This window comes from Rhinatrema bivittatum, chromosome 3 (assembly GCF_901001135.1).
Source record: "Rhinatrema bivittatum chromosome 3, aRhiBiv1.1, whole genome shotgun sequence".
NCBI classification, from domain to species: domain Eukaryota; kingdom Metazoa; phylum Chordata; class Amphibia; order Gymnophiona; family Rhinatrematidae; genus Rhinatrema; species Rhinatrema bivittatum.
This window is the reverse complement of record NC_042617.1, coordinates 29769820-29795320: the sequence shown is the minus strand read 5'-3', so window position 1 is coordinate 29795320 and position 25501 is coordinate 29769820. Positions and strand designations below refer to the sequence as shown.

The following is a 25501-nucleotide window of genomic DNA, read 5'->3' as shown; positions in this document are numbered from 1 at the left end:
TCGCACTTTTTCAGCGCTTCAAAGCGGATTACATTCAGGTACTGTAGTATTTTCCCTCTCCCCAGAGGGCTTACAATCTAAGTTTTGTACCTGAGGCAATGGAGGGTAAAGTGATTTGCCCAAGGTCACAAGGAGCAACAGTGGGACTTGAAACCTGGTCTCCTGGTTCGTAGCCCACTGCTCTAACCACTAGGCTACTCCTCCATAGAGTAAAATAAAACAGACAGTAAATCTTAAAATGAATAAAAACGTTTCTGTGTGCGAGTGAACTTCACTTCTTGGATGTCTGTCGGGTCCTGTAGCACTGCTTGAAGGTCCCCAGCAATTTTTAGAGGTCCACTCGCCTTTTCGTTCTGTTTGGGGACCGAATAAAGGGAGTAAAGCTTCTAAACCTATCCTTTCTTGCGGGCTAAGAGAGTCCATTGAATCAGCTTATGTTTGCTAAGGGCTTCTGATTCCCGAGGGGCTTCAGGCCCATTCTGCTAGAGCCTTGGTGATGTCCTGGGTGAAGTGTCCCCACAGGAGATCTGGTCTTCACTGCACGTTTTAACAAGGCATTACTGACTGGATAATTGGGTGCAGGAAGAAGCTGGTTTTGGGGAGAATGTACTGCGAGTGAGTTTTTCAGATTCCCGCCCAGTTTAAGGGAGTCCATGCGTCTGGACTGATCTGGGGTATGAGCAGGAAAGGAAAATTAGTTCTTGCCTGCTAATTTTTGCTCCTGGAATACAACAGATAAGTCCAGAGCCCTGCTCTCTCTGGAAAGACCACTCTGTTTTCTGAGTGTAGATAGTACACAAATTCTTGGGGTTGGGAGTTTTCATTCTCCTCTGTAGACAAAAGGGCTCCAGTTTAGGGTTCAGCCTTTCCCCTACTCCATATGCGCAGTGAAGTTGATGGTTTAATCCCATCTTGGCTTGGGTACACTTGATACTGAGGGACTGCAGGTGGCATGATATCTTAAGTAGTCTCAAAGCTTTTTTTCTTTCTCTATCTGCTGGTAGAGATGAAAAAACCATGCATCTGGACTGATTTGTGGTATTCCAGCAAAGAAAATTAGCAGGCAAGAACCAGTTTTCCTTTATATAATGAATCTTCATAAATGAGGAAGGGCAGCAGTGACCAGAGGTGTTGAAGTGAGTACTAGCAGGCCCTTTTACAATCCTGCCTCTGTTGGAGAGCACTGAGAAGCAATGAGACACCTTTGGGCAGGCCATACATAAGTCAGTATTCTTGTTTTCTTAAATTTTTGGTTATAAGTAGCTTTATAACTATAAATATTCTATAGCACTTCTGCTTAATTTTGTGCACAGCTTTTGCTAGCTGGATAGACGCTGCATAAAAGAATGTGCTAGAAACTGCTAGTGTAAAATTGAAAAGTACTGTGCTTAAAACGTCCCAAGGCCAAAGCTGACATTCCAGCCAGGCTGCAAGCTCATCTTACACACTGATAGCATTTAAATACTTAATGAAAACATAGTTACATACTGCCACTTGAAATAATTGTTTTCTCAATTATAGTCATTCATAGAAATATTTGGACAATTGTTGCCAATTGTGTCCCTCAGGCATTGGTTTAGGGGTTAGATGTGTGAAGAGGTGTAACCCCTGGTATCGTATCAGTAAATAGTCTCCGAGAGCTGTCCTGGTGGCTGTGCTTGGTGATCTGTGACTCTCTCCATAAGATGTATATAGCTTATTATATTTTTGCTGTTTTAATAAAAATAATTTTTCTCCTCAAGCTGCTGGCTCTCAGCATTTATTAAACCATAATAGTATGTATGAAGAGGGCAGAGAAAGGGGAGAGAAGAGCCTCTCAAGGGATTAAAAAAAAAGAGTATAGGAAAACATGTCTCTGGTCTCTGTCTAGTCAGAATTCTGATCCTTTCCTCTCTGTGCACCCTCTCTGCACACACATGCCATTCATATTCTTTTCCTTTGTCACATCTGAAAAACTTTTTGTAAAAGGTATACTTCTTAAGAGTATAAAATCTGCCTCTCAGATGCAGAAAAGGAAGGAGGATTTTAGGAGGCTACAGACACTACTGTACAAGAATCTTTATATGATTTATTTTCTTTGCTGGCTGTGATTCCTTTAATTGGATTAACAAAGTATCTTAATATTACATTGTGCTAATATTTGAGTGTTATTTGTATTTACAATGTTTTTAACTTTTATTTTTTTAGGATAGTGTCGGTTATTGGTTTAGAGTTTGCATATTTACTTGTTCTTTGTTATATGTAATTTTATTATATGCGTTCTGTTTTTATTTTTATACACCCCGTTTTGAGCTTGCTTTATGGAAAAGTGGGTTATAAATTTGATAAAAGAAATAATTTAACTCCCATCTTTTCTGGACCAATATGCCAGCAAACATTATAATCCAGGTTTTATTGCAAATTAATAAAATCCGCCGAGGAGAGAAAGTGGCATTACTGCTTGGCATAGCTTCTTGAAAGCTGAACTCTGTCCGGACACAAGACATACAATAGTTTATAACAGGGGTCGGGAACCCATGGCTCGTGAGCCAGATATGGCTCTTTTGAGGGCTGCATCTGGCTCGCAGACAGTCGCCACACTTTCCCGCTGACCCAGCTGCTCCCCGGTCCTCCTCTGCCCGGGCTTAAAATGCTGTCAGCCCAGGCGGAACGCTGCAGGACAGCTGGAGTCAGCGGCACCGGCGTGTTTGCTCGCTCATTCACTCTCTCTCCCCCACCCCCACCCCGGGAACTCGCGGCAGCAGCAGCCTCCTCCCAACGCTAACCTCTTCATTTTCAGCCCTCGCGGAGGCGGAGTCCCATCGGTCGCGGTTGAACCTCTTCATTTTCCTCCGAGCCGCGCTGCAGTCTTCTTTTCTTTGGGCCGATGCCGGGCGCACTAGCGTGGCCTCTTCTTGCCGCGCACGCACCCGATACTATCCACTTCCTCTTCCGGGCCGCAGGGGGGGGGCGGGGCCCTGTGTGTGTGTGTGAGAGAGATGCATGTATGTGAATGATTGAGAGCCTGTACATGTGAGAGAGTATGTCTGTGATTGAGAGCCTGCCTGTGAGAGAGAGAGAGAGAGAGCATGAATGTAAGTTTACCATTGGGAACCTGTATGTGTAAGTTTGTGATTGAAAACCTGTTTGTGTGAAAGAGTATATGTGTATGATTGAGATCCTTTGTGTGTGAGAGAAATCATGTGTATGTATGATTAAGAGCCTGTGTGTATAAGTAAGAGAGAGATCATGTGTGTCTGTGTGTGATTGAGAGCTGGTTTAGGTGATGGAGCATGTATGTGATTGAGAGCCTGTGTTTAAATGAGAGAGAGAGACCATGTGTGTCTGTGTGTGATTGAGAGCTGATTTAGATGAGGGAGTATGTGAGTATGTGATTGAGAGCCTGTGTGTAAAAGAGAAAGAGAGGACATGTTTGTAAGCATGTGAATGAGAGTCTGTGTGTGAGAGAAAAAGACAGCATATATTTATGTGATTGAAAGCCTGTGTGTGTGTGTAAGCGTGAAAAGATAGCATGTGTGTAAATGCGTAATTAAGAGCCTATATAAGTGAAAGAGAAAAAACATGGGTATATGTGAGTACTGAGAGCATGTGTGTATAGGTGTGTCATTGAGAGCCAGTATGAGAGAGAGCGCTGGTATGTGACTGAGAGAGGAGAAAGTTCCAAGCAAACCACCCCACCTCCTGCTAATTCAGAACAATCTCAGGACACCTGATATCAAACGTTCCCAGGTATGCAGAGCAAAAAAATTTTTGTATCCTTATTTTTCATTACTGGGTCTTTGTGTCTGCTATTTTGAAATATTTTATTGGTATCTGGAAATGTTTTATATGAGTTTTTAATTATTGGATATTCCACTCATCAGCTGTTTCGAAATATGTTCTTTTTGTTAGTACAGTTTTACTGCTGATGATTTTATATTTCTTGATTTGTTTTATAAGGATGGGTGATGTTTCTTTTTTCCTTTGTTACACTGCATACAGAGACTCTGGCTTGTTGCAGTTTCCAATTCAGTTTTTTCTGCATACTTCTTGTTATGCATTTTGGTCTCTTTATTCTATGTTAGGTGAGGGACAGCACGTGGTTCAGGTGAGGTTTTCTGCTGGCGTGTAGTTTCTGTGTAGGACTCTATAGCAGCCTGACTTGGTCCGTTTTCCTAATAGGAGATGTATTGGTGTCTTAAGGCCTGGTGTAATATTTTCAGAGACTTATTGTACTTTAAAAGTGTGATCTTACATAAAATGCACACATTTACTTGTATTTAGTTTTAAACATATTGTATGGCTCTCATGGAATTACATTTTAAAATATGTGGCGTTTATGGCTCTCTCAGCCAAAAAGGTTCCTGACCCCTGGTTTATAAGAAGACAAATAAGCTACAACTCACATAATTGCAATCCTGGAAGTCCCCTGACCTGATTTACATAGCCACCTGAAGGAAAGCAGAAGATTCAAGGGATTCTTTTCAGGCTGACGGCAAAATTTCGAGTAGGGAAATAAAAAAAAGATGGTCTCCAGAATGAGTGAGGAGCATTCAGATTTGTGGAGCAAAGACACATTAAGAGCAGAAACGTGTTCTGGTTCAGAGTTGTGGTCTGATATCGTTACAGTGAAGGGTGATCTTATAGAAACTATCTCCGATCTTAAACAGAACATATTAGACATTGGAAACTGTATTGAGGACACAGGAAAAAAAAAAAGGTAGAGGAGCGGACTGATAGGTTGGTGGAACTGCAAGCATGCACATAGCAGCTGGAAGTAAGTAAGGAGGAGTTGGAGAAATTGGGAGACCTTGAAAATGATTCCAGGCAGGGAGGGGGCTCCAGGTCCCAGAAACACTGTAATATGGTGACTGTAAGGAAGAGTAATTAAAATATGCCAGGCAATCTGTAATTCTGGAGATGGGAGTAGCAAGCATATATTTATCAAAATAGTGAGCTCATAGATCTCTGGGGCCACAAAGAGGCGACCTACCTAGGGACATTGCATGTGCCTGTGATTTCTCCATTAAAGGAAAAAACCTTAACTAAAACCAGGAGTCTTGGCAGCATTATGTGAGAAGGCTTTAAGACTGAGATGTACAATGATCTCTCCTATTACTCTGAAGAAGAGACAGGACCTTAAAGAAGTTACAGATTTCCTGAGCAAAGAGGATATCTGATTATAAATGGCTATACCTTTTTGCTTCCAGTTCACAGTAAAATTGAGCGTCTTTTTTTTTTCCTAACCTGCTGACAGCCACCTCTCGCGTGCCCGCTGCCGAGGAGGTGCTAGGGGTGCACAATTTCCCCTAGCGCCTCCTTTTTTTTTTTTTTTTACCACGGCAGCTCATTTAAATATTATATCGGGCGCCCCAGAGAGGTGCATGGGCGTGTTTTAGGAGAACGGGCGCTCAATCGTGAATGCACGTGTTCCACGCGCCGATATTGCATCGGTCTGAGATAGTGAGTGGAAACTCTTCATGCATTAAATCTTTGGAAGAGGCTTGGAATGATTTACGAAAAGCAGGCGTGAAAGTTCCAGAAAAGAAGACCGCAACAATAGTAGCTGCAAATCCATGATTTCTCCAAGTGGCATTGGGTGCCGATGCGAGGTAAAAGGCTGAAAAGGACTTCCATGGCATCATCTGACCAAGAGGAGTGAACTGGAAGGTATCTTCTCACAGGTAGCTCTTGCTTTGAATAATCTGTGAATAACTTGATTCTTGTACTTGAGAAACTCGGGGATACCTTTGATTAAGATTTTTTTCTCTTTTCTCTTCAGGTTGCTGATAGTTTTATAACTAGTAGTCATTCCTCCAATTCTTAGATTTATTTATTTATTTAACATTTTTTATATACCGAAGTTCTAGCAACAATGTTGCTAATCACTTCGGTTTACATATAACATTGGAGTGACTTAACAAGTGTGTCTTACATGGAACAGGAAAATGAACTTGGAGAAAATTGAATAAATACTAATAACAAATAACATTAAAACAACAACAGTAGTAATAGAAAAGTTATATACAGGCGAATTAAAATGAATCAATTATGAATTAGGTATCTGCAAAATAGATGAGGGATTGGAAAATTAATTCTTTAGTTGTTGAGCTAAGAGGTATTATATGGCATAGACCTGGAGGAGGGATTTGTGAATAGTACTCAGTCGTAGGCTTGAGAGAAAAGCCAAGTTTTAAGTCTTTTTTTAAAAGTAAGGGGGCATTGTTCAAGCCTGAGATCTGATGGTAGAGAGTTCCAGTGGATCGGACCTGCAGTGGAGAAGGCTCTTTTGTTTGAAATTTTGAGTGGAGGGGTTTTCAGAGAGCCTTTTTGCGCAGTTCTCAGTGGACGGGAGGAAGTATGTAGCTGGAATGGGATCCTGAGGTCTAAGTATGAGGCTTTGTAAATGGATTTATGAATGGATGAAAGGGTTTTGTAGGTGATTCTGTATTTTATAGGGAGCCAATGGAGATTTTTTAATATTGGTGTTATGTGGTCTCTTTTTTTTGCTTTAGTTAAGATCCTGGCAGTGGCATTTTGGAGCATTTGTAGCGGTTTTAGGGAGATATCTGGGAGTCCAAGTAAAAGGGAGTTGCAGTAATCAAGAACTGATCTGAAATCCTGGGGGTGCAATAAAGGTCTGAGTCTTTTTAGAACCTGGAGTTTGAAGAAGCATTCTTTCACTGTGTTGCTGATAAAACTTTTGAAATTCAGTAGGTTATCCATAGTGACTCCAAGGTTTCTGACCTGGGTAGATAGAGGAGGTGGTGCCGGAGGTTGAGTGTTGGAGAGTTGGTAGTTGCCTTCTTGGGTGATTAGGAGGTATTCCGTTTTGTTGGTATTCAGAACTAGACAGAGATCAGCAAGGAGATTGGATATGGAGAGGAAGCATGAATTCCAAAAGTGAAGAGTTTCTTGCAAGGATTTGGTGATAGGAATGAGTATTTGGACATCGTCCGCATACAGGTAGTGGGTTAGATTTAGCTTAGAGAGTAGGTTACAGAGTGGGAGCAGGTAAATGTTGAATAAGGTCGGGGATAAAGAGGATCCTTGAGGGACGCCAAGATTAGAACTGATCGGTTGAGATTCATAGTTGTTTATCTTAACTTTATAGAACCTGTCTTGTAGGAAGGATTTAAACCAGTTGAGTGCTGAGTTTTTGATACCAATCTCTGCTAGTCGGTCTAAGAGGATCTTGTGGTTTACAGTGTCAAACGCCGCTGACAGATCAAGGAGGATCAATAGGCAAGGGTGTTTTTTCTCTTGGTTTAAGAGAATATTGTCGGTTAGAGAAATGAGAAGGGATTCAGTGCTTCGGGATTTGCGGAATCCAAATTGTGTTGTGGCGAGAATGTTATCGTCCAGGAATTCGCAGAGATCCTGCAAGAGTTGGTGATATGCAGGATCCTGGTTATTTGAGGTTGGGTGTGGGAGCTGGTGGTCTCTGAGAGTGGTTTCACTGAATATGAGAGGGCTAAATATTCAAATGAAGAGAGAGCTATTATTATAAAGGAGACTGAGCGCCTCTAGCTTATTTGTTCAAGAAACACGTGCAAAAAAGGGATGAAAGATTTAATAAAGAAGGCTAATTTTCCACAGACTTTGAGGAAATGGGGAAGTACCTAGAGGAAGAACTAAATGGATGGGAGAATGAGAGAGATGTGGATCAGCAGTGGATCAATCTAAAAGGAGCAATCACCAAGGCAACTACTCTTTATGTTAGAAATGTAAAGAAAAGCAAAAGGAAAATGAAACCTATCTGGTTCTCAAACGAGGTGGCTGACAAAATTAAAGCTAAAAGAACAGCATTCAAAAAATATAAAAGATCCCAAAGGGAGGAGCACAAAGAAGAATATTTGATTCAACTGAGGGAGACGAAGAAATTAATCAAGTTGGCAAAAAGTCAAGCGGAAGAGAGGATTGCCAAGGAGATAAAAAATGGTGACAAAACATTTTTCAGATACATCAGCGAAAAGAGAAAAGTCCATAGTGGTATAGTGAAATTGAAAGGTGGAAATGATCAATGTGTGGAGAGAGACGAAGAAATGGCAGAAATATTAAATGAATACTTCAGCTCTGTATTCACTAAAGAAGACCCTGGAGAAGGACCATTTCTACACAAGAAGCTGGAGGGTAGTGGAATAGATGAAAATCATTTTACAGTAGAAAATGTATGGGAAGAGCTAAAGAATCTGAAAGTGGACAAAGCCATGGGGCCTGATGGGATTCATCCAAGGATTCTGAGGGAGCTCAGAGATGTGCTGGCGGGTCCGCTGTGTGACCTGTTCAATAGATCCCTAGAAACGGGAGTGGTGCCGAGTGATTGGAGAAGAGCGGTGGTGGTCCCGCTTCACAAGAGTGGGAACAGAGAAGAGGCTGGTAACTACAGACCGGTTAGCCTCACTTCGGTGGTGGGAAAAGTAATGGAGTCACTGTTGAAAGAGAGAATAGTGAAATATCTACAGTCCGGAGAATTGATGGACCAGAGGCAGCATGGATTCACCAGGGGAAGATCCTGTCAGACAAATCTGATTGACTTTTTCGACTGGGTAACCAAGGAATTGGATCAAGGAAGAGCGCTAGATGTCATCTACTTGGATTTCAGCAAAGCTTTTGATACGGTTCCGCACAGGAGACTGGTGAATAAAACAAAAAGCTTGGGAGTGAGTGCCGAAGTGGTGACCTGGATTGCAAACTGGTTGACGGACAGAAGACAATGCGTGATGGTAAATGGAACTTTCTCTGAAGAGAGAGCGGTTTTAAGTGGTGTACCGCAAGGATCGGTGTTGGGACCGGTCCTGTTCAATATCTTTGTGAGCGACATTGCGGACGGGATAGAAGGTAAGGTTTGTCTTTTTGCGGACGACACTAAGATCTGCAACAGAGTGGACACGCCGGAAGGAGTGGAGAGAATGAGACGGGATTTAAGGAAGCTGGAAGAGTGGTCGAAGATATGGCAGCTGAAATTCAATGCCAAGAAGTGCAAAGTCATGCATTTGGGGAGTGGAAATCCGAATGAACTGTATTCGATGGGGGGGGAAAGGCTGATGTGCACGGAGCAGGAGAGAGACCTTGGGGTGATAGTGTCTAATGATATGAAGTCGGCGAAACAATGCGACAAGGCGATTGCAAAAGCCAGAAGAATGCTGGGATGCATAGAGAGAGGAATATCGAGTAAGAAAAGGGAAGTGATAATCCCCTTGTACAGGTCCTTGGTGAGGCCTCACCTGGAGTACTGTGTTCAGTTCTGGAGACCGTATCTACAAAGAGACAAGGACAAGTTGGAGGCGGTACAGAGAAGGGCGACCAGGAAGGTGGAGGGTCTTCATCGGTTGACATACGAGGAGAGATTGAAGAATCTAAATATGTACACCCTGGAGGAAAGGAGGAGCAGGGGTGATATGATTCAAACTTTCAGATACATGAAAAACTTTAACGATCCAAAGACAATGACAAACCTTTTCCAACAGAAAAAAATCAGCAGAACCAGAGGTCACGAGCTGAGGCTCCAAGGAGGAAGACTAAGAACCAATGTCAGGAAGAATTTCTTCACGGAGAGAGTGGTGGATGCCTGGAATGCCCTTCCGGAGGAAGTGGTGAAGTCCAAAACTGTGAAGCACTTCAAAGGGGCATGGGATAAATATTGTGGATCCATCAGGTCCAGAGGACGCATATAAAGAGCAGGTAGTAAAATACTGCACGGAGCGGCAGTAGCCACAGAGGCATTCACGGAGCGGGATGCCAGTGGCCAGTGGTAGGTGTCCACCTTCATGGAGCGGAAGGATGTAGGGCTGTCATCTCCCAATTAAATAAAAAACAAAAACAAACAACAAAACAGGGATGGGATCCATCAGGTCTAGAGGACACATATAAAGAGCAGGTAGTAAAATACTGCACGGAGCGGCAGTAGCCACAGAGGCATTCACGGAGCGGGATGCCAGTGGCCAGTGGTAGGTGTCCATATAAAGAGCAGGTAGTAAAATACTGCACAGAGCGGCAGTAGCCACAGAGGCATTCACGGAGCGGGATGCCAGTGGCCAGTGGTAGGTGTCCACCTTCACGGAGCGGAAGGATGGAGGGCTGTCATCTCCCAATTAAATAAATAATAAAAAAACCCAGGGATGGGATCCATCAGTTCTAGAGGACGCATATAAAGAGCAGGTAGTAAAACACTGCATGGAGCGGCAGTAGCCACAGAGGCATTAACGGAGCGGGATGCCAGTGGCCGGTGGTAGGTGTCCACCTTCACAGAGTAGAAGGATGAAGGGCATCCATCCCCCAATTAAAAAAAGAAAAGAAAAAAAGAAAAAAAAACAGGGATGGGTTCATGGGCTTATAGGTATTACCAATTATTAGGCTTTTCAATATTTGATGATAGTTAATGTGACTTTCAAGGCATTCTTCACTTTCGGTGCATGTCCGGCATGACTCCTTGCTTCAATGACAGGGGAAAAGAAAAACTGATACTTCACACATTTCCAGCATTGCCCTCTGCTTCATGGCAGAGAGCTATGCTGCCGCTTACCCAACTAATCAAACTTAATATTTCACTTGGAAGCAGCTCCAGCACTGCTCTCTACATTAATGGTGGGGGTGAAAAGGGAATTAGAACATAAGATTACTAAGAGCCAAGAGAAACAGTTAAGTATGAGAACAAATGTGTGAAGCTTGCTGGGCAGACTGGATGGACCGGTTGGTCTTCTTCTGCCGTCATTTCTATGTTTCTATGTTTCTATGTAATCCAATAAAATCCAGCAAAATAATTTTTGAGGATCTTTTAAAGAAAAAAAATATTAGTAATAGTAAAGTTCTTTTCTTTTTCTTTTTACATTTTCTTTTTCCTTTTGGAGCTCTGTGTGCCCAGTCAGCCATGTATTCATGTATTTATTTATTTATTTTATTTATTTAGCATTTTTTATATACCGATGTATAGCAGAGTTGCCTTCACTCCGGTTTACATACAGAACAACTTGTTACATTGAACGATGTTTGAAATTTAAAAATATCAAAAATTAACAATGATGAGCAAAGACATAACAAGGAGAATGAGTATAACAGGAATATATTTGTATATATATTTGTTTATACTAAGCTCTTTCAAGCCTTGGGTGTCCACATAGTGAGTTTATTAGAAACAATTCCCCAGGTTCGATTCTGAGCATTTCTCTTCAGACCCCATCCAGCTCTCTTGGAGGTTGGATGCCGAATTCACCTTGAGAAAGTGCGTGTGTAAGTAGGATCTTAATTGCAGCTTCTCACTTAAGATTGCAAGCACAAAGTGAATCTCCAGCTGGTGTGAGCTGTCAGATATAGTCCCCCCCCCCCCCCCCCCCCCCCCAATGAACTTATTATCTAGCACAAGGGTCTTGGAAAACTGCCATCAGTAAACAGACCGGGGTGGATTGCAGTTAGTGTTATGGTTTGGTATTCTTGCTTCGTTTGTGTTTGATTAGAGCTGTGTGTCTGCAGGTTCTTCTTGGTCGGCAGTGCAGTGTTTTGTTTTGTTTTTTAATCTCAGAACTAGGATATGGCAGAGTTGGCTCATGAGTTTAGTGACATTCAGTTCCTCTGTTCTCAGGCTTCCTGTGTTAATAGCCATATTACAGACCTGGCTATAGCTGCATGCTTATGAATGCAAGCACTGCATTGCAGAGGTGTATGGCAATATTCACTATTCTGGTCCACATAGGCAACCCTAGCTGATAGTGGCTGGTAGCAGAGAAGAGAGGTGCAAGAGTAGTGGTTAGACCATAGAACTGTATATTGGGTGAAACTCAGTGTCTCTGTCCCCTTTGTTGCGGTTAGTGTCTGGGTGACCTTGAGCCCAAGGTCTCTCAATCTGCCTATTGCGTCTGCTCATCTTTGAGTGAGTATTAATACTAACATTTTCTTCTGTTCCAATTGGAAGCTTTCATGTAGTCCAGATGCCAAAAGTGTGCTGCCTAGTCATCTCCCCCCGAGGTGACTGCATGCATTAGTTTTATGGAGTATATTTTAAAACACCCTCATCTGAATAAAAAGTGCTGTAGAAATCCAAATTAGTAAATTCTGACTGCTAGTCTGTGACATCTGTTAACTAGATGTAGACTACAGCTTGGTTTTCACTAGACAGGTGCTTGAGCCTGAGGAGCAGGTACTGGCTGGAACCTGGGCTGGCCCTGCCAGTAGAGGAGCCCATAAAACAAGCCTAGACATGTTTACCCAGAAAACCAGGCATAGCTGACTGTCACAAGGACTGGATTTGGATAGTCTTGGTTTATGCAGTTCATTTAGGGGTAGATTTTACAAAATTGCGCGATCGCGTACTTTTATTCGCGCACCAGGCGTGAACAAAAGTACGCTGGATTTTATAAGATACTCGTGTATCTTATAAAATCCGGGGTCGGCGCGCACAAGGGGGTGCACATTTGTGCCACCTGCGCGCGCCGAGCCCAGCGCGCGCTGCCTGTTCCCTCCGAGGCCGCTCCGATTTACACGCACAGGGCATTTAAAATCCGCCCCTCAATGTGCTGGTGTGACACTAAAAATACCACCATCTTGTGGGTTTGCATAGATTTTAATTTGTGGACTGAACACTCCCACCTTACTTACCTTCTTAAGTTACTAATTGTGTTTACAGTTCTGAAAAGGTATGGAGGAAGGGAGAGGCTGTTTAAGCCTTAGCTTGTGCCTTGTCTTCAAATAGACTGACCAGGTGGTTGTACATCCCAGCCTTCATCTTCATCCATTTTGAAAGCACTATAGAATGGGTTTACACATTGCATCTATAGTGAATAGTTCAATTTCTTATATTGAACTTGGAGAAAACTGCAATTTTTATAGGTTGTGATAATTTTTAATGAAGCAACCTAAGAATTATCCTTTCAAGACCACATAGTTTTCTTCAAATCTTGAAATCTGAAGAAGCGACCAGGGTGACATTGGAGGCTCACATGCATCGTGTTTGCATAGTTTTTGTGTTGGTTCAGTGAAACTTATCATATCCTGCAAAGGAAATCCCTTTTCTAACAGAACTAATTGTCTCTGGATTTGCCCCATCATGAAGTGATTTGAAACCACCAGCAAATTTTGATATTGTTCCAGCGTTCCTTCAAAGTTCTTTTTATATGTTTGTGTGAACCTTGCCTTTCTTTCTCCTTTTCCTTCTGATAAAGAAGCAGTATTGCAGGTTTTGTTGAAATACTTTCTTCCTGTTATAGTGAGATTACTGCGATCATCAGATGATATCTCTGCAGCTGTGGTGGTGGTTGTTTCACTGCTCTTGAGTGACAATCTCATGTATGATCTCTCCTCTTTGCCTCCCTGCCCCATCCCTGGCTCTCTGCAGATCTGCCATAACATCCTGGTCCTGTGCCTGCGGGAGCTGTTTGAGTTTCGCTTCATGCAGACAGATCCCAACTGGTCCAATTTCTTCTATGATCCACAGCTGCACAAGGTAAATCAATTTTATCTCCATGCATCTATCTGTCTCTTCCATGGGCTTCCAACTCAATCGGAAACAGCCTGTACTGGGCTTACGGCTCCATGAGCTGCTGTTTTCCCAACTATCCTGGAGTTTTCCCTACTTTTGGGCCGATACAGTAAAACTCGCGGGAGAGTGGGCGAGCACCCGCTCTCCCGGCGCGCGCACAGGACACTCTCTCCTGTGCGCGCGATACAGTAATTTAATTTATTTAAATTAGGGCCAGCGATAAAAAGAGGCGCTAGGGACACCAGCGCGTCCCTAGCGCCTCCTTTTTGACAGGAGTGGCGGATGTCAGTGAGTTTGACAGCCGACGCTCAATTTTGCCGGCATCTGTTTTCGAGGCCGCTGACAACCATGGGTTCGGAAACCGGACACCGGCAAAATTGGGTGTCTGGTTTTCGAGCCGCGGGCCTATTTCAAATTTTTTTTTTTTACTTTTTTTTTAACCTTCAGGACCTCCGACAATATCACCATGATATTAAGTCGGAGGGTGCACAGAAAAGCAGGCAGAAATTAACGCCTACCTTTGGGTAAGGCGCTAATTTCTTAAAGTAAAATGTGCGGCTTGGCTGCACATTTTACTTACTGAATCGCGCGGGAATACCTAATAGGGCCATCAACATGCATTTGCATGTTGTGGGCGCTATTAGGTTCGGGGGGGGGGGGGGGGGTTAGACGCGCATTTTTGACGCGCTCTTACCCCTAACTGAATAAGGGATAAAGTTAGCGAGTCGAAAACGCCTGTTTATTAGCCCCACTCCCCTATGCAGCCCAGCCATCATAACAATCATAATCGTCTGGGGATCTGAGTATTAGGGATCATGGAACCCAGTACATCTGGATCCTGAGCTTGGCCATTAGGTATTGCTGTTGTGCGATGTTGAGATTTACTTCCTTGCCCCCTAGGTACTGTGAGTGCTGTCCCTGCACCATTGACAGCCCGTAACCAACTAAGGGTACAGAAGTCAGGCTTGAGAATCAAATCCAGGTCTATTGCACAGTAGCACTGCACTGGAGCCAGAATAGGCCCCATACAGCTTTAGGTCATTAGGATTATGCTGGCTTCTGTATATTTAATCCACTCCTACCACATTTTAGGATCTGCAATCCAAGGTTTTTTTTTATTTGTAAAATATGATAATACCTAGGTGACTGTCATTCTCCAGTGATATATTCATTGAATATATAAGAATCACTTGCATTCTCTTAGTTTCCATATTGCTGATCACAGAAACTAACAACCAGGTGATATAAAGCCAGTGATACTTTGGAAGGAAAGAGTGTGCGCAGGAGTCACATCTAATAGCCACATTCTCTCATGTGTCTAGGCATTAATGGCAGTGATTCCTTCCTTTCAATATTTGCTGGTCTTACACAAACTTTTTCTCCCAACTGCTAAGCTTTTAGAAAGAAATCAGCTATTGACCTTAGCATACTGATTTTGAGTTAACTCTTCTCTTGTCATGACCATCAAAGGTTTCCCCACTGACAGCATATCAGTTATGTCCATTAGGCTATACAGATTTCACGTCTTATACTGCCTGTAGGAACAGGAGTGGTCAGGGACAGAAGAGGAAGGCTATTCTTAGAGCATATTTTTTTTAAAGAAGTGTTATGTTCCATGTGCACCCCGCAAAGTGATTTACTGTGCCCCCTGTGTCTGTTGTTGGCAATAAGATGATCTCCATGCTTAACATAAAAGTCCTGTTGGAGTGTAGGCAGAGGCTAAATTGTATGTCTCTCTATAAAGCAGGGATGGAGAAAATTCCAGTGCCAGGTCATCTAAAAAAAAACTGGTGCCTGCAGTGGGCGAGGAGGAGCTGCTACCATTGCTTTTCAGGCTAGGAGGAAGAGATGCTGCCATTACCAGAAATCTAGAAAGGGAAAGAAAAGAAATGTAAAAAACACCCAAAAACCAAAGGGAAAAGCCGACAAAATAAAAAGCATTAATGAAAAAATCCAAAACATAGGGGAAAAAACAAGAAAAAGTGCAAAAAAAAAACAACCAACAAAGTCCAAAGAATGGACAAAAAGCTAGCAAAAAGAGAATTTTTATCTGACCTCTTACCAAAATAACATTTTGGCTGGGGCACAGGTTTTCTAAATATTTCCCCACCGTTTGTAAGAAATGGAAAGAAAAAACTCCAAAGGAAATTACATTCACAAACACAAGTGCTTTTCTAAACCAGTGACCCAGAGGAGTTTTGTAAGATCCCCCTGCAAATCTGAGAACAACTCCTCACCTCCGCAAGTTGTTTTCCTTCTCCCTGTCACTCATCTGTCCCGTTCCTTCCCCCCCCCTCCCCCCCCAAAAAAAAAAACCCTTACAAGGAAAGAAAAAAAACCTTCTGTTGTGAGCCCACCAAATATGCAATTTATAGGTGGTACAGAAAAATCTTCCTAAGAATTTTTAACAATCCTTTCAAAGAATGCAATTTGCCAATACCTAAGAAACATATTTTGAAAGTTTTATCATTAAATATCAGGGTTGTAATGTACACTATCAAGGCTGGCATATATCTCCTGCAGTAAAAAGAATTCAGCATTAAAAAAAAAAAGTCAGATTAGTCAAATTCAACTTTGATGCAAGCCGTTATATTTTGAATCAGGTCTCAGGACTTTGGTCATTAATATTCTTGTTCAGTTAATAAGTTGTCCAACCTTTGTTGTCTATGACCATGTTCTCTGGCTGTTTCTCTGTTTTTTTTCTTGTTCTCCATTTCATTCTTGACATTGTTGCCTTCTCTCAGCTATCTCTGCTTGCCTTCTAGGTTTTTTTTTTCGTGTTTGGCTCTTCTTTTCTCTTTTCCCAAGCATTTTATTCATTTTTTTCATTACCTTTTGATAGCACTTCTGCTTTTCCCCTCTCTGTCAACCTCTGTTTCCTGGTGTGTGGCCAGATGGACTCGGGACCAAAGGGTTATGCTCCCCTGCCAGCAGATAGCCTGAGTCCAGTTGCAAAGCTGATGCAACCGTGCAGTAACCTCAGCTCCCCAGTATACTCCCTCTCCAGCAGAATGTGGACATACCTCTCCCTATGGGGATTGCTGTCCTTCTTGGAAGGAGAAATTCTAAGAACATAAGAAAATGCCATACTGGGTCAGACCAAGGGTCCATCAAGCCCAGCATCCTGTTTCCAACAGTGGCCAATCCAGGCCATAAGAACCTGGCAAGTACCCAAAAACTAAGTCTATTCCATGTTACCATTGCTAATTGCAGTGGCTATTCTCTAAGAAGTGAACTTAATAGCAGGTAATGGACTTCTCCTCCAAGAACTTATCCAATCCTTTTTTAAACACCGCTATACTAACTGCACTAACCACATCCTCTGGCAACAAATTCCAGAGTTTAATTGTGCATTGAGTAAAAAAGAACTTTCTCCGATTAGTTTTAAATGTGCCCCATGCTAACTTCATGGAGTGCCCCCTAGTCTTTCTACTATCCGAAAGAGTAAATAACCGATTCACATCTACCTGTTCTAGATCTCTCATAATTTTAAACATCTCTATCATATCCCCCCTCAGCCGTCTCTTCTCCAAGCTGAAAAGTCCTAACCTCTTTAGTCTTTCCTCATAGGGGAGCTGTTCCATTCCCCTTATCATTTTGGTAGCCTTTCTCTGTACCTTCTCCATCGCAATTATATCTTTTTTGAGATGCGGCGACCAGAATTGTACATAGTATTCAAGGTACGGTCTCACCATGGAGCGATACAGAGGCATTATGACATTTTCCGTTTTATTCACCATTCCCTTTCTAATAATTCCCAACATTCTGTTTGCTTTTTTGACTGCCGCAGCACACTGAACCGACGATTTCAATGTGTTATCCACTATGATGCCTAGATCTCTTTCTTGGGTTGTAGCACCTAATATGGAACCCAACATTGTGTAATTATAGCATGGGTTTTTTTTCCCTATATGCATCACCTTGCACTTATCCACATTAAATTTCATCTGCCATTTGGATGCCCAATTTTCCAGTCTCACAAGGTCTTCCTGCAATTTATCACAATCTGCTTGTGATTTAACTACTCTGAACAATTTTGTGTCATCTGCACATTTGATTATCTCACTCGTCTTATTTCTTTCCAGGTCATTTATAAATATATTGAAAAGTAAGGGTCCCAATACAGATCCCTGAGGCACTCCACTGTCCACTCCCTTCCACTGAGAAAATTGTCCATTTAATCCTACTCTCTGTTTCCTGCCTTTTAGCCAGTTTGCAATCCACGAAAGGACATCGCCACCTATCCCATGACTTTTTACTTTTCCTAGAAGCCTCTCATGAGGAACTTTGTCAAACGCCTTCTGAAAATCCAAGTATACTACATCTACCGGTTCACCTTTATCCACATGTTTATTAACTCCTTCAAAAAAGTGAAGCAGATTTGTGAGGCAAGACTTGCCCTGGGTAAAGCCATGCTGACTTTATTCCATTAAACCATGCCTTTCTATGTGTTCTGTGATTTTGATGTTTAGAACACTTTCCACTATTTTTCCTGGCACTGAAGTCAGGCTAACCGGTCTGTAGTTTCCCGGATCACCCCTGGAGCCCTTTTTAAATATTGGGGTTACATTTGCTATCCTCCAGTTTTCAGGTACAATGGATGATTTTAATGATTGGTTACAAATTTTTACTAATAGGTCTGAAATTTAATTTTTTAGTTCCTTCAGAACTCTGGGGTGTATACCATCCGGTCCATGTGATTTACTACTCTTCAGTTTGTCAATCAGGCCTACCACATCTAGGTTCACCGTGATTTGATTCAGTCCATCTGAATCATTACCCATGAAAACCTTCTCCATTACAGGTACCTCCCCAACATCCTCTTCAGTAAACACCGAAGCAAAGAAATCATTTAATCTTTCTGCGATGGCCTTATCTTCTCTAAGTGCCCCTTTAACCCATCGATCATCTAACGGTCCAACTGACTCCCTAACAGGCTTTCTGCTTCGGATATATTTTAAAACGTTTTTACTGTGAGTTTTTGCCTCTACAGCCAACTTCTTTTCAAATTCTCTCTTAGCCTGTCTTATCAATGTCTTACATTTAACTTGCCAACGTTTATGCTTTATCCTATTTTCTTCTGTTGGATCCTTCTTCCAGTTTTTGAATGAAGATCTTTTGGCTAAAATAGCTTCTTTCACCTCCCCTTTTAACCATGCCGGTAATCGTTTTGCCTTCTTTCCACCTTTCTTAATGTGTGGAATACATCTAGACTATGCTTCTGGAATAGTATTTTTTAACAATGACCATGCCTCTTGGACATTTTTTACTTTTGTAGCTGCTCCTTTCAGTTTTTTCTAACAATTTTTCTCATTTTATCAAAGTTTCCCTTTTGAAAGTTTAGCACGAGAGCCTTGGATTTGCACACTGTTCCTCTTCCAGTCATTAAATCAAATTTGATCATTTTTATGATCACTATTGCCAAGCGGCCCCACCACCATTACCTCTCTCACTAAGTCCTGTGCTCCACCTAGAATTAGATCTAAAATTGCTCCCTCTCTCGTCTGTTCCTGAACCAATTGCTCCATAAAGCTATCATTTATTCCATCCAGGAACCGTTATCTCTCTAGCGTGTCCCGATGATACATTTACCCAGTCAATATTGGGGTAATTGAAGTCTCCCATTATTACCGCACTACCAATTTGGTTAGCTTCCCTAATTTCTCTTAGCATTTCACTGTCCGTCTCACCATCTTGACTAGGTGGATGGTCGTATACCCCTATCACTATAGTCTTCCCCGACACACAAGGGATTTCTACCCATAAAGATTCAATTTTGTATTTAGTCTCATGCAGGATGTTTATCCTGTTGGACTCTATGCCATCCCGGACATAAAGCGCCACACCTCCTCCCGGGTGCTCCTCTCTGTCATTGCGATATAATTTGTACCCCGGTATAGCACTGTCCCATTGGTTATCCTTTTTCCACCATGTCTCTGAGATGCCAATTAAGTCTGTCATCATTCACTGCTATATATTCTAATTCTCCCATCTTACTTCTTAGACTTCTGGCATTAGCATACAAACATTTCAAAGTTTGTTTTTTGTTTGTATTTTCATTCTGCTTTTTAATTGATAGGGATAAGTTAGAATTTTTTAGCTCAGGTGAGTGTTTAGTTACAGGCACTTGGACTATTTTTCTAATTATTGGAACCTCACTGTCGGGATGCCCTAATTCTAATGCATCATTAGTATCCTTTGAAGATACCTCTCTCCGAACCATACGCTGCTGAGCGACTGTCAGCTTTCCCCTTTGTTCTAGTTTAAAAACTGCTCTATCTCCTTTTTAAAGGTTAGCGCCAACAGTCTGGTTCCACCCTGGTTAAGGTGGAGCCCATCCCTTTGGAAGAGACTCCCCCTTCCCCAAAAGGTTCCCCAGTTCCTAACAAAACTGAATCCCTCTTCCTTGCACCATCATCTCATCCACGCATTGAGACTCCGGAGCTCTGCCTGCCTCTGACCTGCGCGTGGAACAGGGAGCATTTCAGAGAATGCCACCCTGGAGGTTCTGGATTTAAGCTTTCTACCTAAGAGCCTAAATTTGGCTTCCAGAACCTCCCTCCCACATTTTCCTATGTCGTTGGTGCCCACATATACCATGACAGCCGGCTCCTCCCCAGCACTGTCTAAAATCCTATCTAGGTGACGCGTGAGGTCCGCCACCTTCGCACCAGGTAGGCATGTTACCAGGTGATCCTCACGCCAACCAGCCACCCAGCTATCTACATTCCTAATAATCGAATCACCAACTATGACGGCCGACCTAACCCTTCCCTCCTGGGCAGTAGGCCTTGGAGAGATATCCTCAGTGCGAAAGGACAATGCATCACCTGGAGAGCAGGTCCTTGCTACAGGATCCTTTCCTGCTACACCTGGTTGGTGCTCTCCCATCATGAGACCTTCTTCCTCCAAGGCAGCACCAGGGCAGCCAGTCTGAAGTTGGGACTTGACTACTATGTTCCTGAAGGTCTCATCTATATACCTCTCTGTCTGCCTCAGCTCCTCCAGGTCTGCCACTCTAGCCTCCAGAGATCGGACTCGTTCTCTGAGAGCCAGGAGCTCTTTGCATCGCATGCACATGTACAACTTCTCACCAGTGGGTAAACAATCATACATGTGACACTCTATGCAAAAGACTGGGAAGCCCCCCTCTTGCTGCTGGACTGCTGCCTTCATCTCAATTTTGATCAGTTCCTAGTTAAGTTTTAGGTTGCTATGGGAGTAGGAATGTGTCTAACATTCTTTAAATGTATTAGTGAATTCACTATGTGTCTGGTAGTGGCCTACCGGGGTCTGATCGAATTCTCAATAAAGTTTTAGATAATGTTTTTGTTTTTTGTTTTTTTTGTGAAAATGGCACCTGCCTATAAATTAAGGGATGAGCTAGCGGTGGGTGGGTGAGGGGTGGGAGGGTTGGGAATTACAAACAGTCTAACTTCAGTTAGTCAGCCAGAGTGACTCACTGCTCTCTTGATTAACAAATGTTGGTCCCTATTCAAACCCAATCACACTACCTCAACACCTTTCCAAGGTGAGTAACTGAGCTGAACTATCCAACTTTTTTACTTAGGTATACACTGCTCCTAGCTTATTTCTAGCTTCTGGCTACTTTTTGGGGTGGGTGTTTTTTTTGTGGGGGGGGGGGGGTTTCAATACAAATACTCAGTTTGTAGTAAATACAAACACTCAGTTCTTTAAAAGTCTGCAGAACACTCAGTTCTACAGACTTTTAAAAATAAACACACTACCTACTGCTTACTAGCTACCTTATTGACTGACTATTTAAAAATACAAACAGTCTAACTTGTTTATTCACTGCCTTTCTGACTATTAAAGGCACAAACACACAGGCCGATACAGTAAAGCACGGCCGCGGTTACCCTGTTTCTAACCCGCTTTCTACCCACAATTTGGCGCGCAAGTCTAACCCGCGATTCATTATCCGTTTTTACCAGTCGTTACCGCTTCTTTAAATCGACGCATATCCCTTTCCGCCCGCAGCATGTATATGATATGTAAACGATCGGATTATCTATTCCCTCCCATACAGTAACGTGCGGCCTGATTATCGCCTTTTTAACCAACTGTTTTGCTGCGTCTTTAACCCGCTAATTTACCGCCTACCCTGACTCTGGCGTTAGAGGGATGTGACAGCAATAGGAAGGCTCCAGTCAAATAAGTGGGTGGGTTGGAGCAAGCGAGTAACATGGTGTGGCCTGGTTCTCCTATGCTCGGGCATCGGGGATTGCCAGTCCTCACTCCCCCCCCCCCTCCCGAAGCAAGGTGCAGGGTGAAAATCGACATTTTATTAAAGCAAATAGAAATTGTAACAAAAGTAAACTTACTGCATGCTTCCAGCAGCCCCAGTCCTCTCTTCCCTTCCTCCCGAGGCGCGCACCGCGGCTCCCCTGCCTCCCGGGGGCAGCCGGCGGCGAAAGCGGCTTCCAGCAGCCCCGCCGGTGAAGGTGCATGAACGCACGGCCAATTTGGGCACTCAAAGCAGCGAGCGCACGCCGTGACCTGAGCGCCTGGATGGACGTCCGAGGTCACGGCATGCGCTCATGCGCCTTCGCTGCTTGAGCGCCCAAATTGGACGTGCGTTCATACATCTCCCCTCCTCCCAAGGTGCCCACTGTGGCTCCCCTGCCTCCCGGGGGCAGCCGGCGGTGAAAGAGGCTTCCAGCAGCCCTGCCAGCAGGGGAGCATATCCATTGGTCCTGAGTCCATCTGTCTACACTAAGGAAAACAAAATTATCAGGTAAGTAATGTCTCCATTATCACTGTCTCCATTTTCTCTCTGTTCTTATCCCAACTTAATCCTGCACATCTCCCCCTTGCCTCCTATGTCTGCACCCACTCCTTCACCTACACTCTGTTTTCCTGTGCTCACTTTTCACCCACATTGATGTGCTTACACACTTCTTTCCTCTACTCCTGAACTCATATTCATTCTCTTCCCCTGCTGTGTGCTCTCACTCCCCCACCACTTGCATTCTCTCCCTTGCTCCTGCACTCTTTCCTCTCCTTTTCCCTCATCCTGTGTACTCTTGCCATTTCCCACAGTAACTGACTTCAAATGGGACAAGATGGCAATGGCTCTTCTAAGGAAGGGGAGAGGAGCAGGATCTGTCATATATTTTCTCCCCAAGGCAATGCTGGCAGTGATTTGTTTTGAGAAGATAAGAATGCGATTCCCTACACCAGTGGCAGTGGATTTTCTGTTGGAAGAGGGAGAATTAGGAGCATCTTGCACCCCTTTCCCACAGTAACAGAGAGAAGTGAAGTAGAGATTCACTCTAGCAGTACATAGGATTGCAAAACAGATTTCTCCCCACCCGATATCAGAATTGGACAGAATTGCTCTCAGATGGGGGAAATACCACTTTCTCCATGGCATTGACTGTTCACAATTCATACATAAGAACATACTGGGTCAGACCAAGGGTCAATCAAGCCCAGCATCCTGTTTCAAACAGTGGCCAATCCAGGCCATAAGATCCTGGCAAATACCTAAAAACTAAGTCTATCCCATGCTATTGATGCTAGTAATAGCAGTGGCTATTCTCTAAGTCAACTTAATAGCAGGTAATGGACTTATCCAATCCCTTTTTAAACCCAGCTACACTAACTGCACTAACCACATCCCCTGGCAACAAGTGTTTAATTGTGCATTGAGTGAAAAGCACATTCTCTGATTAGTTTTAAATGTGCTACATGCTAACTTTATGGAGTGCACCCTAGTCCTTGTATTATCCGAAAGAGTAAATAACCAATTCACATTTACCTGTTCTAGACCTCTCATGATTTTAAACACCTCTATCATATCCTTCCTCAGCTGCCTCTTCTCCAAGCTTGAACAGTCCTAACCTCTCTAGTCTTTCCTCATAGGGGAGCTGTTCCATCCCCTTTATCATACAGGTTGAGAGAGAGAATCTGTTGCATTTATACCACCATAGGAGTAGAATTGGCAGTTGGAATCTTCCCCAGCTCCTCAGCATTCTAGAGAATATAAAGGTGTTCTCTGTACCACACTTTCAAATGCTGGCAGATGCCTTGGGACAAAACCAGGGGTGGGTTACCCTGCTCTGATATCAGAGTAATCTGGACTACACAAAGTCCTGAAATTCCCTGGCAGTATTCAGCAGCAGGAAATGAGATTACTGTGAGAAAAAGCAAACAAATGAAGGGATGAAGTTTGAGAAGAAAATTTGTCTCCGAGGACAAGCAGTATGACAGTCCTCATACATGGGTGACATCATCCAGTGGAGCCCGGCATGAGAAAAGTATGTCAAAGTTTCTAGAACTTTGATTGAGCCTCTGTGAGCATGCTGTTATAGCCACACAGGGTCCCTTTAGTCTCTTCATTTCCGCAGAGACTCGTGTCTTGCATTCAAGTTTTTGTGGTGAAAAGTAGCCGCTCTCTTTTCTAACTTTGGCAAATTTTTGCGTTTTTTTTCTAACTCATGTTCATTGAGGGTCCCGTCAGTGTCTTCCCCTTATCGTCTTAGATAGGTTTGGGTAAGTTTCTTTTCAATGTCATTCCCTGGGGTAGCGGTGCAATTAGTGCCTGCCGGCCGCCTTCTGTTTCAATTTAGTGTCCTTTTTTTATTTCACGATGTCATGTCATCTACAAGATTTAAACAAGGCCCCAAGTGTGTGAAGGCCATGTCCATCACAGATCCCCATGATGTGTCCTCTGCCTAGGGACATTGCATGACGTCTAGGGTTTCAGCAGATGCGCGCAGATAACCCCAAAAGAACATCTCATCAGACTAAGAAGATGGAGCGACTCTTTGGATCAGGCATGTCCAAGATATCAACATTGAGGGCATCAGCATCAAAGGACCTCTGAGCCACACCAATGGACATCGAGCCAGAGACATCAGTGGGGCCATCGTTTCCAACGTTCTCTGTTCAATACTGTTCAATTCTTTGTCTATTGTTTAATGTAACGCCTTACCGGCGACAGTTTTGTTATATGGAAACCGACTTGATTTGATATGTATATCGAGAATGTCGGTATATAAAAAAACCCTAAATAAATAAATAAATAAATCAATGCCAAAGACTGATAGGGGCACCGGAGACGGGCTTGGCTCCTCCAGGTCTGTTCAACCTCTGCACCGGGGAGAGGCTAATCCGAGTATCAAGGTAAGCTGAAGAAGCATCGGCATTGGTACCCATTGATGCACGGTGCTGGACTTGGGGATGCACCAGTGGATGCTGTGATGTCCCGGAGCAACCCTGTGGGGATGACAACCAATCCTCTATGATGCCCAGGGGTTCGCCTTGGCTTCCAGTAGTCCAGATGTCAGCCATTGATGATCCTCTGTTCAGAAGAGGATTTGGTCACGCCTCCTGGCTCCCAGTCGGTCTTGGCATTGGTGATGATTGAGGAGGAGAAGTGCATGCAGGCGGCTATGGAATGGGCAGTGCAGCCTCTCAGCATCAGGGCACCAACTGCATCAGAAAGAACACAGACCTATCTCAAACCCCTGCTAGTATCTCTACACGTGCTCATCGGTATGCTACCAACTCAGTCTGTGCCGGTGCACTGTGAGGCATCGACACCGCGACTTGCTGATCCAGCGGTCATCCCCGATTTCCCCAGAGGGGGGAGCTCCCCTGGAGACGGGAGCAGCATCACGACCCGGGCCAACCCAGCTGGTTCCATTGGTCCTATACAGCTAGTCAGGGGTCAAGCACTAAGGGGCCCGATGCCTGTCAAAGACAGTGATTGACTATGCTCTTTGACACCTGGTGGTGGGGCTGACAACTCTGATGCTTCCAACATCAATGCATCAGATGGTCTCCCCTTGGACCCATCTCCTCCAGCTGATAGAAGGATGTCTCCACTGGAAGACGTCTCTTTCACAGGGTTTGTTTGGCTGATGGAGAAAGCTATCCCCTTTCACTTAGAGATGGAGGAGGTTGCCTGGCACAAGATGCTAGATATCCTCCAATACGGGGAGCCTCCCAAGCAGATGGGGCAGTCCCAGTACACAAGTTCCTTGTGGAGATGTTGATGAGGATGTGGGAACACCCCCTCTC

General features: G+C 43.5%; 1 protein-coding gene across 4 annotated transcripts in view; it reads left to right on the top strand.

Annotated features, from left to right (window-relative positions):
- COQ8A (coenzyme Q8A) overlaps window positions 1-25501 on the top strand; it is a 351468-nt gene that overhangs the window by 305807 nt on the left and 20160 nt on the right. For all 4 annotated transcript variants that reach the window (XM_029593040.1, XM_029593043.1, XM_029593041.1 and 1 more), the window contains one exon: window positions 13307-13414. In XM_029593040.1, coding sequence (XP_029448900.1) covers window positions 13307-13414 — 108 coding nt within the window. The remainder of the gene's footprint in view (window positions 1-13306; window positions 13415-25501) is intronic.